Source organism: Osmerus mordax, chromosome 12, assembly GCF_038355195.1.
Source record: "Osmerus mordax isolate fOsmMor3 chromosome 12, fOsmMor3.pri, whole genome shotgun sequence".
NCBI classification, from domain to species: Eukaryota; Metazoa; Chordata; class Actinopteri; order Osmeriformes; family Osmeridae; genus Osmerus; species Osmerus mordax.
The window spans coordinates 2,686,652-2,705,219 of NC_090061.1; the positions used below are offsets into that span (position 1 = coordinate 2,686,652).

Consider the following 18,568-nt stretch of genomic DNA (forward strand, 5'->3'; position numbering starts at 1 on the left):
GCAAACCCACTGGTGTGTTACCAGAGACGCTGTGTGTGTGTGGGGGGGGGATAACAGCCGTATTATAACTACCAACGTCGCTTGTTATGGTATTTTACGATCTTAAATCTCCATTACAACGTTTTTTTAAAACATTTGTCACAAAATTGTGTTGATTTGTAATTTTGTTAAACATTCATAGCTCACGATAGTATGGGAACGTGCTCTGTTCTGTAGCCGGTCTGGTGGAAATTAGCGGTCAGGTGTTCGATCGTTCTTGCTTGCTGGACAGTTTTGTGGAAGTACCCAATAGCGAAGCCTCGAAAACTAAACATTTTCGCTGGGTTGTCTGAAGGCGCCGACATGGCACTAGCTCTGCATTTAATCTTTATCGCGCTGTTTTTTATGAATGTGTCATTTGGTCTCGTAAAGCCTACAAATGATACGACAACAGTGACATCCACAGCCGACACGGAGAGTAATGTTACCGAGACTACAAGCCGCTTTTCTACAATTAACGCAAATGTGAAAAACTTCAGCAAGAGTGTCACCGACGCACCACTCCGGTTCTCTACAACCGTTAAATCAACGGTGCTGACAAAACCACCGATTTCGACAGTCTCTGGTAAATTTGATTCCGAAGATTTAAATGAGGGAATCGACAAAAAAGTAGAAAGACGAGTTTGGAATAAAGCTGAAGAGGAACCGCAGGAATTAGGTGAGGCATTGCATTTTCAGTTAATCGTGTTGAAGTAAAACAGTTGCCTGCTAAAAGTGTGGTTAGTAGCCTACATAACCACATGAAATTGTATTTGCATAGCTCTCTTTTCAAGCAGTGTCAGAGGGCTTTGTAATATGCTATTTAATTTTATTCGAATCAGAATGGTATTTATTCGCCATGAAAGTTTGTACAGACAAGGAATTTGCTTTGGCAGGAAGGTGCATACAATAAACATATAGGGACCTAAAATTTAAATATGTGGACTATCTATACTAAGGGTACATAAACTAGCAGTACTAATTGCCTAATTGCCGTAATTTACAATATAAAAACACAAAAATACAAATATTACAAAAAATATTGATTTTAGTGATTGGTTAATTTAGCCTAACAACCATATTGACCTCATAGTAACTGGCAGGGAGCATAGTGTTGCAAAACAAGGGAGTTTAACTGGAAAGATAGTTGAAGCCTCTGTACGCATAGTTATGTGGTCTTAGAGATAGTGGTCTTAGAGACAGTGTCCAGGGGGTTGGTGTGTACATCTGGCTTCAACACTTTTGTGGGTCATCACAGTGTTTCTGAGAAAATGGAAACCAGCTGTCCCGTGAAAACATGTAAACACACACCAAGCAGTGTTGTCCAAAGACCCTTCGCTCATCTGCCTTTTGAAAAGGGGACATGAATTCAGCATCGCAAACGATCCTCAAAAGCTCAACAGGTACTGTGTTGATCTCTGTTCGTAAAACGATGTGCCTTTTGTAGTGAAGAGGTCCAGGAGGATGGTTAAGGTTGTAAAGAAGCCAAGAAAGGCCTTGAAGAAACCCAAACTGGTCCCTAAGAAGCCCAGGGTTGTTTTAAAGAGCAGACCCACAGTCAAAGTCCGCCCTTCCCTGCCAGTGATTCCAGCAACGCGTATGTACAGTGCCGGGACTAGCTCCTGCCCTGACATATACAGTATGGGAATGGGATTCCCCCCTATGTGTGTGACACATACTGTATATAGATCTGCTTCATGTAGTGAGAAGTTTTAAGCTTGAATTTTTTTCCGTTTCTCCTTGCAGAATTTTTTTCCTTAGAGAGATTGAAGCATGAATACTGTTTGTGTTCCACATCTGTGCTCTTTCCTGCTGGCTATCCTCCTTGCAACCCCTCTCTCTCCCTCTCTCTCTCTCTCTCTCTAGAGTGTCTCCAGCCTCACCCTGACCCCAGCCCTTCCAGAAGTCTACATTTACATTTAGTCATTTAGCAGACGCTCTTATCCAGAGCGACTTACAGTAAGTACAGGGACATTCTCCCGAGGCAAGTAGGGTGAAGTGCCTTGCCCAAGGACACAACGTCAGTTGGCATGACCGGGAATCGAACTGGCAACCTTCGGATTACCAGCCCGATTCCCTCACCGCTCAGCCACCTGACTCCCCTGTGTCTAGGGGGGGGGCCACAGTTATGAAATGCAGCAGAACGAGAAGATGAGGAAGGGGGTCCTGGTGGTCGGGGGTAGAGCTGGAACTGAGCCAGGAAGTGTGAACAATAAGGCCTTGTATGAGGAGCTAGAGGAATGCAAGGGGGCTCCCCAAGGTCCACAAGAATGCTCTATCTTTCTTAGTTTTGAAAGAAACCGTGGAACCTTCAGTTGGTTTTGTTGTAGTTCTTTTCTTCCAAGCATTATCGATCTAAAAAGCTGAAGAAGAAAGAATACTCTTTGAAGAGCATCTGCCGCCGTAGCTGAGCAAACCAGAGGTCAAATACATCTGCACGACCAGTCCTTATCACAATAGTCTTTGTACATAGTCTCTGTTTGTGGTAGCGCTGAAAACTGTTTCAAGATTAGTTGACTATATTTGGTCGGGAACGGCAGCATCTTATATTAACAACGCTGCTTAGATTTTAAACCATTAGCTCTTGCAATTCCACAGTGGTCTGAGTCATGAACCCAGAGGAGATCCAGCAGGCATCAAAGGCAGAAGGGTAGTGAGGCTGTGGAGACAGAGAGCTCCTAACAAGCCTGCGTTCTGGCAGAGCGGCCAGTGAACCAGGCTCAACTCTTCAAGCGAGGAAAGCGTGTGTTTTTTTTAATGGAGCAGAGGAAGTTTGGGTAATCTCTTTGGTTCTTCCTCTCTCTTTCCCTCCCTCCCCATTTTTGGACGATTCTGTTTCTATTCCTTTTAATTCATGGTCACATGCTTTCTGATTTTCATGCTTTTCTGTTTCTCATGCTTTCTGCTTTTCATGCCTGACAAGGTGTAGCCTACTGTCTATCTTTCTATCTGTTTCTCTAATCCATCCATCCATCCATCCATTGTACTATTGTTTATTGTCCGTGTCTCCCAGAATGCCCTCCGCTGGGTTTGGAGTCTCTGCGGGTGAAGGACTCCCAGCTGAGAGCCTCGTCCTTCCAGCGCCGCGGGCTGGGCCCTCATCGCGGCAGGCTCAACATCCAGGTGAACAGCCTGGCTCTGGAGGCATTCAGAGAACAGCAGGAATTACTCTGAGACAAACCTTTGTGTGTGTGTATGCACTGTACATTGTGATGTTTAAATTGAGTCTAATGACGTTTTCTTGCACCGACTGTATCTATGTTTTGATGTCTTAAATGGTGTTTTAATAATTGACTTGCCTGCTGTTGCTGCCCCTTGGCCAGGGTGTCATTGGAAATGAGAATTGGTTCTCAGTTGACCTATCTGGTTAAAGAAAGGTTCAATACAATTTTAAAAAGGGTCTGTGTGTCTAGTCTGGCATCGCAGATGGGGACATCTACGACGGGGCGTGGTGTGCCCAGTACGAGGACAAGAAGCAGTGGCTGGAGGTGGACGCCAAGAAGCCCACCCTCTTCACAGGGGTCATCCTCCAGGGTCGCAACTCCATCTGGAGGTCAGCCAAGGTCACGCCCAAGGTCACGCCCCATGGCACCAACGACCCAGTCCCAACTGCTGAGCTGATGAAAAGCTGTTTCTGTTGTTGCCTTTCAGCTGGGACTTGGTTCACAGCTACAAGGTGCAGTTCAGCAACGACACGCTGACCTGGAAGCCCTGCATGAATGGAACACAGGAGGCTGTGAGTATAGGCCTTCTTCCCTCCATCACTACACAGCTCTGGAAAAACTATTTTGAGCAAAGGACAGAAGGGTCAAATTTAAGAGGCCACTGCAAATTTTACCCTTCTGTTCCTCACTCAGAATTGTCCTCCTCAACTTTTTTTTTTAATGAAAGAAAATTTTTCCAGAGCTGTATATACACTTTGATCCTTGGGTTAGTACACATTTTAGTACATACCACACGCAAACGTAATTCTACCGATGACTTTAAGTGGTTTGTACAGTAATGTACAGTAGACGGTTTTAACAGCCGTGCCTGGGTCAGTTGATCTTTTGAAAGGTGTGCCATGGCCAAATAACCCTCCTCTGTTTCATCTGTAGCACTGCCAGCTGTAGCACTGCCAACTCACTGGCCGCTCTCCCACATGGTCACGATGGCAGCACAAAGAGATGTTGATGTAGTGGCTCTGTCCCTAGTAAAACACAGATCATTCCTTGACTCTCACCACTGAAATACAGTTAGAACCATGCACTCCCGATCCTTGAAATACAGTTAGAACCATGCACTCCCGATCCTTGAAATACAGTTAGAACCATGCACTCCCGATCCTTGAAATACAGTTAGAACCATGCACCCCCGATCCTTGAAATACAGTTAGAACCATGCACCCCCGATCCTTGAAATACAGTTAGAACCATGCACTCCCGATCCTTGAAATACAGTTAGAACCATGCACCCCCGATCCTTGAAATACAGTTAGAACCATGCACTCCCGATCCTTGAAATACAGTTAGAACCATGCACTCCCGATCCTTGAAATACAGTTAGAACCATGCACTCCCGATCCTTGAAATACAGTTAGAACCATGCACCCCCGATCCTTGAAATACAGTTAGAACCATGCACCCCCGATCCTTGAAATACAGTTAGAACCATGCACTCCCGATCCTTGAAATACAGTTAGAACCATGCACTCCCGATCCTTGAAATACAGTTAGAACCATGCACTCCTGATCCTTGATTTTCTGACATACTTTCTACATGCAAAATCTGTATGGCGCTATGGAAAAAAGCATCTGCTAAATTAATAAAACATGAATGTTATTTAAGTAATTTAGCTTGAAGAGGAGCCTTCCATATCCCAGTTGCCCTGTGTGAGTCAGGTGTCTGAGTGGTGAGGGAATTGGGCTGGTAATCCGAAGGTTGCCAGTTCGATTCCCGGTCATGCTAACTGACGTTGTGTCCTTGGGCAAGGCACTTCACCCTACTTGCCTCGGGGGAATGTCCCTGTACTCACTGTAAGTCGCTCTGGATAAGAGCGTCTGCTAAATGTAAATGTAATGCTGAGCTGTGCCCGGTAGGTGTTTGAGGGGAACCAGGACGCAGAGACAGCAGTTCTGGCCCTTTTTAACGAGTCGTCCACAGTTGCGCGCTACATCCGCATCAACCCCCAGACCTGGTACGAGAACGGAACCATCTGCCTCAGGGCCGAGGTCCTGGGATGTGCCCTCCCAGGTGCGTGGTCGCCGCCATGTTTGTAGTCTGCATACTCGGTTACCATGGCGACTTGTAGTCCTTTCGGCTGTGTCTTTTCACGCCTTTTCAAATGCACTCTTACAATATGTGAGACCGCTAAAGGAATACTCTATTATCACAACATTGTTTAATGGGGCGGGTGTAGGGATAAGGGCTCAGTTAGTCTTCAATATAAAGCACTGTTTGTATGAAAGGAAACTGCAGAAACTGTTGGACTCTTGATGTGTTGACCTAGCTATCCCCTCGTCCTCCCATCTGCTTCTGTAGATCCAAACAGCTACCCATGGCACACAGAGCACGGGACCCAGGACAAGCTGGACTTCAGACACCACAACTACAAGGAGATGAGGAAGGTTAGTAAACACACACGCCTCTTCTCTGCCCTGCTATAAGACCTGGAATGTGGATGTGTTTTCCAGCCAAGGACGCCTCAGTGGAACCCAAGAACAAATATTTTCTGAGGTTTGGGTCCTCACCACCCTGCCACTACAACTCTAACAGCCAGTGGTGAATCTAGCCCTTCTAATGTCCACAGAACCTAGTAGTGTATACACACACACTGCGCTGTGCAAACTCTGCAAATGAGGTTATCTTCTTGCATCGGGTAACATGCGAACTTAACAAGCTAACATGCTAAATTCACATGTTAACATGCAAACTCGACATTCTAACATGGTAACTACACACGCTAACATGCTATCTCCTCATGCCAACTTCCTAACTTCACACGCTAATTTCAGTACCAATTGCTCCCTCCTAGCTGTTGAAGTCGGTGAACGAGGCGTGTCCTGACATCACCAGGATCTACAGCATCGGGAAGAGTCACATGGGTCTCAAGCTCTACGTCATGGAGATCTCGGACAACCCAGGCAAACATGAGCTGGGTGAGCTGGCAGATATTCCCCCTGTACCAGGAAGGAATCATTTCAGAGAAAAGCCTCAAATCTCTCATTTTCTTTCTTTCTCACTCTCTCCTTTCTTTCTCTTTCTCTCTTTCTCTCTCTCTCTCTCTCTCTCTCTCTTTCTCTCTCAGATAATAGTTGCCATGAAACATATGGCTGCTAGTATTTCATATAATTTATTTCCCTTGTTATCGTGACCTAATTGTCACTGTGAAACATCAAAGTCATCTATCAGAGAAGCAGGTAATGATTCTGTGGCACTGTTCCACAGAGTGCTGTTCCCTGTTCCACAGAGCGCTGTTCCCTGTTCCACAGAGTGCTGTTCCCTGTTCCACAGAGCGCTGTTCCGTGTTCCACAGAGCGCTGTTCCGTGTTCCACAGAGTGCTGTTCCCTGTTCCACAGAGCGCTGTTCCCTGTTCCACAGAGCGCTGTTCCCTGTTCCACAGAGCGCTGTTCCGTGTTCCACAGAGCGCTGTTCCGTGTTCCACAGAGTGCTGTTCCCTGTTCCACAGAGCGCTGTTCCCTGTTCCACAGAGCGCTGTTCCCTGTTCCACAGGGCGCTGTTCCGTGTTCCACAGAGCGCTGTTCCCTGTTCCACAGAGCGCTGTTCCCTGTTCCACAGAGCGCTGTTCCCTGTTCCACAGGGCGCTGTTCCGTGTTCCACAGAGCGCTGTTCCCTGTTCCACAGAGCGCTGTTCCCTGTTCCACAGAGCGCTGTTCCCTGTTCCACAGAGTGCTGTTCCGTCTCCTCATGCTGCTGCCAGGATGTTCCGTAGGGATGTGAACTTAGAGACTTCAAAGAAGTCATCTTTTTCTCTGTGTTTCTACCATTTTCAAGACATTGTTATTTATGAGCTTACACTTCAACTGCTTCGTAATAGAGAACTCTGCGATATTTCTCGCTTGAACTCACAAAAGACTCATCAAAGTGATACTGTAATTACATTTGATGGCGGGGAATGTTATCATCAGAAGATGAGAGGTGAAAGGGTTTAGTGGAGGTTGTCTCAGGTGGCTGTGTAAGGGATGTATTTAAGGTCTGGTCATGGCTGGTTGGACACGGTTTCTATTAGTCCTCATGTAGGTTTTCTGCATGTCCTGCTTGTTGTTCTCTCTCCTGTAGGAGCTGCCGAACCAGCCATGCTCCTAGGTTATGGATGGAGGGATGATGGGGGGAAGGATGAGGGGATGGAGGGATAGTGGAAGGGGGGAGCGATCATGGAGGGATAGTGGAATGAAAGAGGGAGTTATGATGGAGAGTGGGGGAGGAATAGAGTAGTCAGAATCACTGGTGTGAATGAAGAGTCTGTGACTAACGAGAGGAGATCTTGGAAAGGAAAAAAAACACCTTCAGCGTTGATCTCTGAACTCTCTCTCTCTGCCAAATGAAAAGTCTCCTTCGCACGTCTACAAAACCTGCTTGTGTTCCCTTTGGCTTCCAAAACATATAGCGTTAGCTCATTTTTTAAGCCAAGTAAATATGCCGTATAAATATTTAGAGTGAAGCTGTTGGGTATGCACGGGTCTAATGAGTTTACCAAGAGGAACGATCCTTATGGAGACTGTAGAGTTCACTCTCTTTAGGCTACGCTTTTATATTTATTTATTTGGCATTTACATGTTAACTCTATAAAACTTTTTCTCAGAAGAAGAAAGGTTGTGGAAGAAGTGCTAGATTTCAGAACTACCTGCCAAGATCCAGAAGTTACATGAGGGTGAACCAAGATCCATGGAGGTGTAATTGAGACCGGCGATCCTCGGATCACAAACACGGAACCGATCTCCGCCGCTTGTCTATGTTGTCGCACTTCTCAGAAACCGCTTAGCAACGTCTCTGTTGTCTTTGTGGTGTTTGTCGCCCCCTGCAGGCGAGCCGGAGTTTCGCTACGTCGCGGGCATGCACGGTAACGAGGCCCTGGGGAGAGAGCTGCTGCTTAACCTGATGCAGTACATCTGCCAGGAATACAAGCAGGGAAACCAGCGTGTCGTCCGCCTGGTCAAGGAGACACGCATTCACTTGATGCCCTCCATGAACCCCGATGGATACGAGATGGCCTTTAAGAAAGTGAGGGAAGGCGGGCTGTTTGATGACGATGTGTTATTCAATGACGATGGGTTGTTCAATGAAGTGTTATTTAATGAAATCGGTGAGTATAGTTCAGTGGTAAAGTATTTGACAGTGAGATTTGCGGGTTCGACTTGCTCACGCACCTTGCTTTGATTAAAAGCATCTGTGTTAATAAGTGAATATGTTGATGCAACTGAGTTGCATCAGCAGTATGAAAAATGTATTAACAATTTAGCCTAGGGCAGTTACTGTCAACCTTTTGACCTTTGACCTGTCCCCTCCCTTCACCCTGTAGGGTTCAGAGCTGGCAGGGTGGGCGCTCGGTCGCTATAGCTACGAGGGGATCGACATGAACCACAACTTCGCTGACCTGAACACAATCATGTGGAACGCCATTGAGCTGGAGACGAATAAATCCAAACTGATAAATCACTACTTCCCCATCCCAGAGTTCTACACGTCTGAGGAGGCCTTCGTGAGTACACACAGTTACATTTAGTCATTGAGCAGACGCTCTTATCCAGAGCGACTTACAGTAAGTGCAGGGACATTCCCCCGAGGCAAGTAGGGTGTAGTGCCTTGCCCAAGGACACAACGTCATTTTGCACCTTCTGATTACTAGCCCGATTCCCTAACCGCTCAGCCACCTGACTCCACAGATATACTGACATAGTGTGAAGCTAACCCTCTAGTTTAATATTTACACTGTCTGGTACAACAAATACGTTGTTTGTTTGATTGTTAATGTTTATATTGTTGGTTTACTGCTGCTGTAACACCCACATTTCCCCGCCTGGGGATTCATAAAGTTATCTTATGTTTGTATCCGACATCAGTTTAGCCTTCTCTGTTCGTATCAGGTGGCCTCAGAGACTCGAGCTGTCATCAACTGGATCCAGAACATTCCCTTCGTCCTCGGGGCTAATCTCCACGGGGGGGAGCTGGTGGTCACTTACCCGTTCGACATGACGCGGGACTGGGCCCCTCGCGAGCACACCCCTACGGCCGACGAAAGCTTCTTCCGCTGGCTGGCCACGGTCTACGCCAGCACGAACCAGGTGATGTCCAACCCAGACCGCCGGCCCTGTCACAACGAGAACTTCCTTCGCTACAACAACATCATCAACGGAGCCAACTGGCACACCGTACCAGGAAGTAAGACACAGTATCAGGAAGTAAGACACAGGAAGTATCCTTAAGATCCCAATTAGCTGCCACTAAGGTAGTAGCTACTCTTCTTGGGCTCTAAGTGTCTCCTGACTGTGTCGTCCAGGTATAAATGACTTCAGCTACCTGCACACCAACTGTTTCGACGTGACGGTGGAGCTGTCCTGTGACAAGTTCCCCCACGCCAGCGAGCTGCCTGCAGAGTGGGAGAACAACAAGGAGTCCCTGCTGGTCTACATGGAGCAGGTCAGCTCTATCTCTCTCTACCTCCCTCTCTCTACATGGAGCAGGTCAGCTCTACCTCTCTCTACCTCCCTCTCTCTACATGGAGCAGGTCAGCTCTACCTCTCTCCACCTCCCTCTCTCTATATGGAGCAGGTCAGCTCTACCTCTCTCTACCTCCCTCTCTCTACATGGAGCAGGTCAGCTCTACCTCTCTCTACCTCTCTGTCTCTCTCTACCTCTCTATTTCTCTCTACCTCCCTCTCTACCTCTCCCTCTCTCTACCTCCCTCTCTCCCTCTCTATCTCTCTCTACCTCTCCCTCTCTACCTCCCTCTCTCTATCTCTCTCTACCTCTCCCTCTATGTAATATTAGCACACTTGAATATTGAACAACATCATATAGTCTCAGTTCAACTTTGTTCAACAAACTCTATAAACTGTACACGGCTATAGTGTATGTAATGTGTGAATGTGTAATAGATGAGCCTCTTACTTCATTTTCCAGGTCCATAGAGGTCTGAAGGGAGTGATTCGAGACAAGGAAACAGAGGCAGGCATAGCAGACGCCATCGTCAAAGTGGACGACATAGACCACCACATCAGATCAGGTCAGCTGTCTCTCTCCTGTCTCCCTGAACACCGCCTCATACAGGAGGAACTATAGTGTGGGAAAATAACTAATGAGAGAATGAATAACAAACCAAATCAACTGCTTTGAGCTTCTTTTTATTATAATAATAGTAATAATTATGGTTGTTTAGTTAAGGGTTTAGTATGTGTTTTGTTCCAAATCCCGTCATCCTTGCTGACAGACGTAGCCGTTGACAGAAACGTAACAATATTTAAAAAAATCCTGATATTTTTGTTTGTGAACTACTACGTGTTTGATAATGAACCCCTTACCCCCTCCCCCCCCCCCCCCCTCCTGCCCTAGTTGCCGACGGAGACTACTGGCGCCTGCTGAACCCGGGCGACTACGAGGTCACAGTCAGCGCAGAGGGCTACTACCCCTCCACACGCACCTGCCGCGTGCACTACGAACACTACCCCACCATCTGCGACTTCCGCCTCGCCAAGACCCCCAAGCAGCGCCTGACGGAGATCCTGGCTAAAGGCGGGAAGATCCCCAAAGACCTGCAGCTGAGACTGAGGCAGCTGAGGCTACGCAAGCTGAGGGCCAGCACCAAGGCTCTCAACCGCCGGCGTGCTGCCGCCTCCAGGAGGGCCAAGAGGTCCTGATGCAGAGTCATGGAGCCTGGGAATCAGGCGGTTTGCTCTCTTGCATTGAGTCATGGAGCCTGCGAACCAGGCATTTTTCTCTCTTTCATTGAGTCATGGAGCCTGCGAACCAATCACAGTCTTCTCTCATGGAGCCTGTGGACCAATCACAATCCTCTATTCCATGGTATGGTCTGGTATGTTTTGAGTGACAGACTACTCAGATTGTGGAAGTGTCTGCACCATGAGAGTTGTGCGTCCAATGGATATATTTAATGTCCACGTTTTTGCAGATGTCTGCATCAAATCAGTTGATACAGTATGCCACTAGTTCATCAGCATCAATGCTGAAAATCATAAACCAAATCCGAGTTAAACAACTCTTGACATCACACAGATCTGCTTCTACAGTCTGGTACTGTTGTGTTATCGGGAGGAAATATCACATTTAAGAAATCATTAGATTTCGCATCTTTTAGTATGTTGCTTTAAAATAGCCTAGTTTTGTAACTTTTTTACAAGACAAGTCAAAATGCTGGCATTTGGATGTTCTTGGAAACAATGATGGTGTTATTGATTGAAATGGAGTCAGGTGGCTGAGTGGTGAGGGAATCGGGCTAGTAATCCGAAGGTTGCCAGTTCGATTCCCGGTCATGCCAACTGACGTTGTGTCCTTGGGCAAGACACTTCACCCTACTTGCCTCTGGGGAATGTCCCTGTACTTACTGTAAGTCGCTCTGGATAAGAGCGTCTGCTAAATGACTAAATGTAAATGGATTCAAAATAAAATGTTACCTATAACAGCAAACCCTATTTCGTGTCGTTTTTACTATACATGTAATTGTTCACACGCAGTTCAGAGGGTCCATGAACAGGTGGCACTCAGTGATGTGTGCAGCTATACTATGTTTATATGATGATTACAAACGATCCATCCGTTACGGTTAGTGTATTCACATCTACAATCCAGTAGATGGCGATGTCGTCCAAATCTCGGTCAACTTGGCAGCATTGTTGACGGATCGTACTAATCATTCATTATTTTATAACAGAGCTACACGTATGTGTGTAAATAAACGGGTGCTCACAAACAAATAAGTGGTTCCGCATGTCAAGGTTTTTTATTTTTCTAAAAATCATACCGATTTGCATCAAGCACGGGATCAAAACACTGACGTCATATTTCCTCGACTCGTCTGCTGAAACAGATGGAGGTGACATGTACACACGGCTGCTTAACATGTAATCATTTGAAACGTGGTTTAAAGGTGAGGCAATTAATCGATTTATATCCTACAAGCTACCTAACTAACGTTTCCCAACACACGAAGGTCGAGCTAGCTATGTAATCCTAGGCATTTCTTCAATCTCATTTGAATGATTAGTAGTCCCAGTGAAACGCTTTATCTTTGGTTCATTCTGCTCTGGTCCCTTTGCTAAAAGTGACGACCATCTAAGCATATTCGTCATAGCTGAAATTGACCCTTACATGTATTCTCGTCTTGCAGATTTGAAACTATGTTGTGGTGGAAGGTACCAACAGTAGTGAGAGCTGGCTCGCTGTGTTCCGGTTTTGGACTCGGCCACCTGTCACAGTGTCCTCTTCTCCGCTGTGCCTTCCACGCCCCTTTCTCCCGCGACTACACCGCACACCACGTCCGCCGGTGTCCCCCCACTTCGTCGCTCCAAAGCCTCTATTCCAGCGCTCCTCGTTTGCCAAGTTTATGCTCGCAGCCTCACAGGTCAGCATCGGGCACCAGTGGTACTGGATGGTACGAGAGCCTTACAGACTCCACTCCTGTCCATCTGACAGAGCAGTTGTTGATAAGCACCCACCAGGCCACAGGCCTGCCATGGTGGGCCACCATTGTGTGCACCACCCTGGCTCTCCGGACCGCTATCACTCTGCCACTGGGAGCCTACCAGATGGTCATCCTCTCTAAGGTGCGCGTCAACATTTAAATGTTTACAGAGTCTCAGCACATAGTGTGTAACAAGGCTGCATGTTAAAACCGACAGGTGTGAAGTTAATTTACAATGTTTATTCTCTTGTGAGTGTGTGTGTCTGTTGGTGATGCTTCCCACTGACGTGTTCCCAGAGAGACCTGCATGTTTATAGTCTGTGAGGGTGGAAGTATGTGAGGTCGTCTCCCGCTCCCACGGTCTTGGCTGGGGGAGGTTTACCTCCCGCCTTCCTCTTTCCTCCTCCTCTTCTATCCCTGCCTCCCTCCCACTGCATCTTTCTCTCCAGCTGAGTGAGAGCAAGTCTCAGATCACACACACACACACACTCACACACACACACAGGCGTATTGTGTAGACAGCTGTAGAACTAGCCTGGCAGGCACACTCATCCACGCCATGGTGAATTTGTCATTCCCAACCGTACACTTACACACAGAGACATCTCATAGTTCTTCATGCTTTCCTCAGAACAGACACATGTAACATGTACATTACACGATGGCAACATCCAGCATTCCTCGATAATCAGATTATGATTATTAGATTATTTAAAAGTTAATAAACTCCAAAATAGTTCCACTCCCTCTCCAAGTCAGCATGAGATTTTTTTTCTTCCTAATTTGCTTTTTGGATGGCGCCCAAATCCCAGTCCTCCAGAGACTGACACATCATCCACCGTCAGTAAAAGACCCAGTTGGACTGAATGTTTTGTTGTCATAACTCAGAGGAACCTCTCACTTATGACTCTCTGGCAGAGCAGCTTCTCCCCAGACGGGAGCGACTCGGTCCAGCTTTGCGTTACCAGATTCAGGGCTGTGAAATTGAGCATAGTTGGTTGGTAACGTCAGAGGAGCCTGTGCTGAAACGGACGTTCCCTGTCCTTGCCCCTCCCGACCCCCGTTCCCTCCAGCTAGGTTGAAGCTCTCCAGGCGGAGATAGCAGAGCTGGCTAAGAGGCTGCACTACGAGGTCAGCGTGAGAGCCTCGCAGCGGGGCTGGACGGAGAGAGACTGCCGGTATGTAGATGACCTTTAACCTCTGTGACCTTCAATCTGTGACCTTTTAACCTCTGACCTTAGACCCCTTTGCTCTCGGATGCCTGGGGGTCAAAACGACCTTGATTAGCACTTGATTAACGGTAAACCCCACTGCTGTTCACCAACCCAGTGACCCTCCTCTGTGTTCCACAAGGTACCAGTTCAAGAAGAACCTGAAGAGGATCGTGTCGGAGCTGTATGTGAGAGACAACTGCCACCCCTTCAAGGCCAGCGTACTGGTGTGGGTGCAGCTGCCCATGTGGGTGTGTCTGTCCCTGGCCCTCCGGAACCTGAGCCTGGGGATGTCTGAGGCCTCCATGGGTGAGACCAGAGCTCTTCACACTGAACCACAGACAGATGGACTGAAAGAAAGAAAGAAAAAAATCCTGATCCTGTTTGTGTTTCCCAGCGTTGCAGTTGGAGCTGTCAGCAGGGGGCGCTCTGTGGTTTCCTGACCTCACGCTGCCAGACGCCACCTGGATCATGCCCGTGTCTCTGGGTCTCATCAACCTGCTCATCGTGGAGGTGAGACCCAGGCCACGCCCACCACCGCTGCTCACCGTAGTTTGACGTTTCTAGAATACAGACACATAGTGTCAGGAAACGTCATGTTTTACAAGGCCCACGGTGCTGGTCAATCAAGAAGCACAAAATAATAATGAAGACAACTAAATGATAAGTGGTAAGAGTATCTTCTCTTACTAGTGAGGAGAGTACCTTGTGTGTATAGAGGATGTGTGGGGGATCTCATATCGGGCTATTAGAGGGAAAAACCTCCACCCTGCACACAATATGGCTGTAGCTCACAGGGGGAAGGGGATCCACCCCTCTATTCACACTCTGGGCACTTGGCTCTGCCTGTTTAACTAAGTCACACCCTCAGGGCCTTTTCTATAGTCTCTACAAAGCTGTTATGCTGCTCAGCTTTTTGAAAGGCTCACCGGCAGCATAGTGGTGTTGGGTTCTGTAACTTCACTACCCAGTAGGCTTGTGTTCGTGCTGCGTGTGTCGTGACATGTTGTGTTCCCTCTCCCTAGATGTTTGCTCTGAGGAGACTAGAAACTTCCAAACTCCAGAAGTTTATGACCAACTTCATCAGAGCCATATCCCTGATGATGATACCCATAGCTGCCACTGTGCCATCAGTAAGTTGTGTGTGTGTGTGTGTGACAGAGAGCGGGGGGGAAGGGAGGGGGAGAGAGATGGGGATAGGGAGAGTGTTTTTGTGGGTGTGTGAGATAAAAAAAAAGTGGCTATTAGTAGTAGTGTGTGACACCACACATTACATTTACATTTACATTTATTCATTTAGCAGACGCTTTTATCCAAAGCGACTTCCAAGAGAGAGCTTTACAAAGTGCATAGGTCAGTGATCATAACAACAAGATAGCCAAAAAACATCGCGAGTAGCCAAAACATGAAGCACACATTGTGAACAACCATTGTGAACAACATTACAAGTGTTACATCAAAACCACATAGATTCCATGACGAATTTCAAACCGAACACATTCTTCCTGTAAAGAAACTACCCCAACAGTTCTACCGACTGCTCCATGCGCACACACACACACACACACACCAGGGCAGGAACAAAAGACCATGTGTTTAGCACACATCGGTTTCATGCATGTCCAGACAGGCCCCCTCCCCCCCTCCCTGCCCCCCCCCCCTCCCTCCCTGCCCCCCCTCCCTGCCCTGAGTGCCCCTCAGTCACATTACATAAGGGTGGGAGGGGAGGGGGTGTCATCAGTTGAATGGTAATTGTTGAAATCCATAAAGGATGTTTTCTGCTTGACTTTGATGATAGTTCCACCAAGTCCACAGGCCCACCATGGGCTTCATCCTTATCAGTCTTACAGACACCCCACGAGTCTGCCTCAACACATAGTCCATGGGGAGGATGGGCACACACACATTTCGGGAGATAGGTCTAGCTCAGTGGTCGAGCATTTGACTGCAGATCATGAGGCCCCATATCCTCCCGTATGTCGCTTTGGATAAAAGCGTCTGCTACATGAGCACGTGATTATCTTCAAGGAAAGACATGTGCTCAGATATATATGTACACAGACAAGCCACAGACTGCGTGTCCCTAAAGATCCTTGTCTGGCCTTTCTTCTCTCCTTTCACACACACACATACTCACACACTCTCATGCTCACACACACCTCCATCTACCTTTTTAAAGTCCTCTGTAGTATCTCCTCTCCATTCGCTCCGTCAATCTGCTGTGATAATCTGAAGCGTTATGTTGTTGTGTCTTCCTGGGAGCTCCATTCTGCTTACATAACACCCCTGTCTGCCCGGCCCTGTCTGCCCGACCCTGTCTGCCCGGCCCTGTCTGCCCGGCCCTGTCTGCCCGACCCTGTCTGCCCGACCCTGTCTGCCCGACCCTGTCTGCCCGACCCTGTCTGCCCGACCCTGTCTGCCCGGCCCTGTCTGCCCGACCCTGTCTGCCCAGCGCAGACACACACCTCCCTGCCACAGAAGACGTTCCAAATACATCCACAGTTTACACATCCAGCAGACGCTTTCATCCACAGCGACGTAGAAATGTAGAATGTAGAAATGCAGGTAGAATGTACAGCAGAAGATCAAGGATCAGGAGTGCATAGTTCTAACAGTATTTACCTGGCTCAGTCCAAAGTAACAGGCACAGAGCAACAATAATAACGTCTCAACAACGATATTAAATAGTACAGTACAGCAAGAACAGCATATCTTAAGTGCAACATCCCAGTTTGGTAGGTGCATCTGTAGAGACAGTAGGATGTGACACTGTTTATTTCTACTGAAGACAGACTTTGTATGAAGGGAGACTATTTTTATACAGGCCTCCACCCAGGCCTTTTACACACTAGTTTTCTTCAGTCCCTGTGCAGAATGCCTTTCATGCCCATGAATGGTAGCGTTGAACTTTTCAGACCGACCTTTATCAGATTGCCAGATCTTTGCAAGCGTGATTCTACAGGATAATGCAATTAAACAGTTTTACAGAGCTACACAGCCAAAGTGAATTTTGTCTAACGCCTTTGTTTGTACCCTCTTTCCCTCCTCCCGCCCCCCACTACCCCCCCCCTCCCACACACTCTCCCACCCCAAATCCTCCTCCCCTCCACATCCCTCCCCTCACACTTTCTCATCCACTCCCCCATCTCCTCCCAACACCCCTCCTCCCACTTCCACCACCCCCCCCCCATCCGCAACACCTCCATCCCCCCCACTCCCTCCACCATACTCATCCCTCCTCCCCCCCCAGTCCATGGCTCTGTACTGGCTGGCCTCTAGTGGGGTGGGGCTGGGCCACAACCTTCTGCTGCGCTCCCCCCGCTTCCGGAGCCTGTGCCGGATCCCCCGCCTGCGCTCCGAGTCCGACACCCCCTACAGGGACCTGGGAGCCGCCTTCGCTGCCAAGTACCTCAAGTGACAGGGGAGAGGAGAGAGAGACAGGGGAGAGGAGAGAGAGACAGGGGAGAGGAGAGAGAGAGACAGGGGAGAGGAGAGAGAGAGACAGGGGAGAGAGAGAGAGGAGAGAGTGAGAGGGTGTGAGAGGGTGTGAGAGAGGAGAGCGTGTGAGAGAGGAGAGCGTGTGAGAGAGGAGAGAGTGTGAGAGAGGAGAGAGTGTGAGAGAGGAGAGAGTGTGAGAGAGGAGAGAGTGTGATAGAGGAGAGGGTGTGAGAGAGGAGAGCGTGTGAGAGAGGAGAGAGTGTGAGAGAGGAGAGAGTGTGAGAGAGGAGAGAGTGTGATAGAGGAGAGGGTGTGAGAGAGGAGAGCGTGTGAGAGAGGAGAGCGTGTGAGAGAGGAGAGCGTGTGAGAGAGGAGAGCGTGTGAGAGAGGAGAGCGTGTGAGAGAGGAGAGGGAAAGTGAGAGAGGAGAGCGTGTGAGAGAGGAGAGGGAAAGTGAGAGAGGAGTGTGTGTGTGAGGCCCACAGCCAGGAGGTCTGGCCCTGGATAGATGAAGGTTATCCAGGCTCCACTGGGACTCCAGCACCAACACGCTAGATTGAGCACCTCACCCTGTGTGTCTCGATCCTGGTACACGCCTGTCTGGCTCGGCCTTTCTCTGTTCTATCACTGTGCATGTGGTCCAAACACACCCAACCAAAACCACAATCTTCACATGAATGTTGCATACCTTTGCATGCAGAGTTGATGTAGTGAAATTGATGCACAAGTCCAGTTGTGACCTGTTTCCACGTAGTTGTGGAAAACTTTATTGGCATACTTTGTGTGAGTGGGAGTTTTCGAGACTGATCGTGGTCAGGGACATTTGCCCATGCCATATAGGGCTTGAAACACGTTGTTGGGTAAAGGGAATTAACCAATACTGTTCACAGTATTTACTGTACTCAACTGTTGGACATATTGATTCATTCAGAGTAGTAAATTATAATATACTTGTGTTGAAATGTCATGATCAGTGGTTATTTATTATGAAGTAAATTTGTGTCCTTTTTATAATGTGTGAACTGCATTAAATGGTTTAATGGAGTGCAGATGTATACATGCTCGTGTCTGTTATTTAGCCGTTTTTGATTGTCTGTGAAAGCCATGTTGTCGATATAGTTTAAGTCTGGATGTTATTCTGTATTGACTGTCAGAAACCTGAGGGACGTTCCCGTCGTAAAGCATGCAAGAGGGAAAAAAGTACAGGACAGATTCTGGACTGGAGGCGTGGTCAGTTACACTTGAACAAAAACTCACATAAGATTTG

At 47.8% G+C, this 18,568-nt stretch overlaps 2 protein-coding genes across 2 annotated transcripts; both read left to right on the forward strand.

Moving 5' to 3' along the window:
• Nucleotides 1-342: 342 nt before the first annotated feature.
• cpxm1b (carboxypeptidase X (M14 family), member 1b) lies at nucleotides 343-11,463 on the forward strand. The gene is made up of 13 exons (XM_067247105.1): nucleotides 343-697; nucleotides 3,032-3,141; nucleotides 3,432-3,571; nucleotides 3,670-3,754; nucleotides 5,097-5,250; nucleotides 5,539-5,624; nucleotides 6,032-6,155; nucleotides 8,043-8,239; nucleotides 8,538-8,717; nucleotides 9,103-9,397; nucleotides 9,516-9,655; nucleotides 10,139-10,241; nucleotides 10,568-11,463. Exons 1-13 carry the CDS (start codon nucleotides 343-345, stop codon nucleotides 10,870-10,872), a joined length of 2,274 nt encoding a protein of 757 aa, XP_067103206.1. The 3' UTR covers nucleotides 10,873-11,463.
• A 587-nt stretch (nucleotides 11,464-12,050) lies between these two features.
• Nucleotides 12,051-18,333, forward strand: cox18 (cytochrome c oxidase assembly factor COX18). The gene is made up of 7 exons (XM_067247108.1): nucleotides 12,051-12,119; nucleotides 12,360-12,795; nucleotides 13,731-13,831; nucleotides 14,007-14,173; nucleotides 14,262-14,377; nucleotides 14,890-14,997; nucleotides 17,115-18,333. The coding sequence occupies exons 2-7, from the start codon at nucleotides 12,370-12,372 to the stop codon at nucleotides 17,280-17,282; spliced, it is 1,086 nt and encodes a 361-aa protein (XP_067103209.1). The 5' UTR covers nucleotides 12,051-12,119; nucleotides 12,360-12,369; the 3' UTR covers nucleotides 17,283-18,333.
• The last annotated feature ends 235 nt before the right edge of the window (nucleotides 18,334-18,568 follow it).

Excerpts from the sequence above, each read along its gene's own strand:
- cpxm1b (XM_067247105.1), top strand. The coding sequence starts at position 343 with ATGGCACTAGCTCTGCATTTAATCTTTATCGCGCTGTTTTTTATGAAT. Across the intron at positions 698-3,031 it reads AGAGGAACCGCAGGAATTAG|AATGCCCTCCGCTGGGTTTG; the intron begins GTGAGGCATTGC and ends CGTGTCTCCCAG. Across the intron at positions 3,142-3,431 it reads GCGGCAGGCTCAACATCCAG|TCTGGCATCGCAGATGGGGA; the intron begins GTGAACAGCCTG and ends CTGTGTGTCTAG.
- cox18 (XM_067247108.1), top strand. The coding sequence starts at position 12,370 with ATGTTGTGGTGGAAGGTACCAACAGTAGTGAGAGCTGGCTCGCTGTGT. Across the intron at positions 14,378-14,889 it reads TCAACCTGCTCATCGTGGAG|ATGTTTGCTCTGAGGAGACT; the intron begins GTGAGACCCAGG and ends CCCTCTCCCTAG. Across the intron at positions 14,998-17,114 it reads TAGCTGCCACTGTGCCATCA|TCCATGGCTCTGTACTGGCT; the intron begins GTAAGTTGTGTG and ends CTCCCCCCCCAG.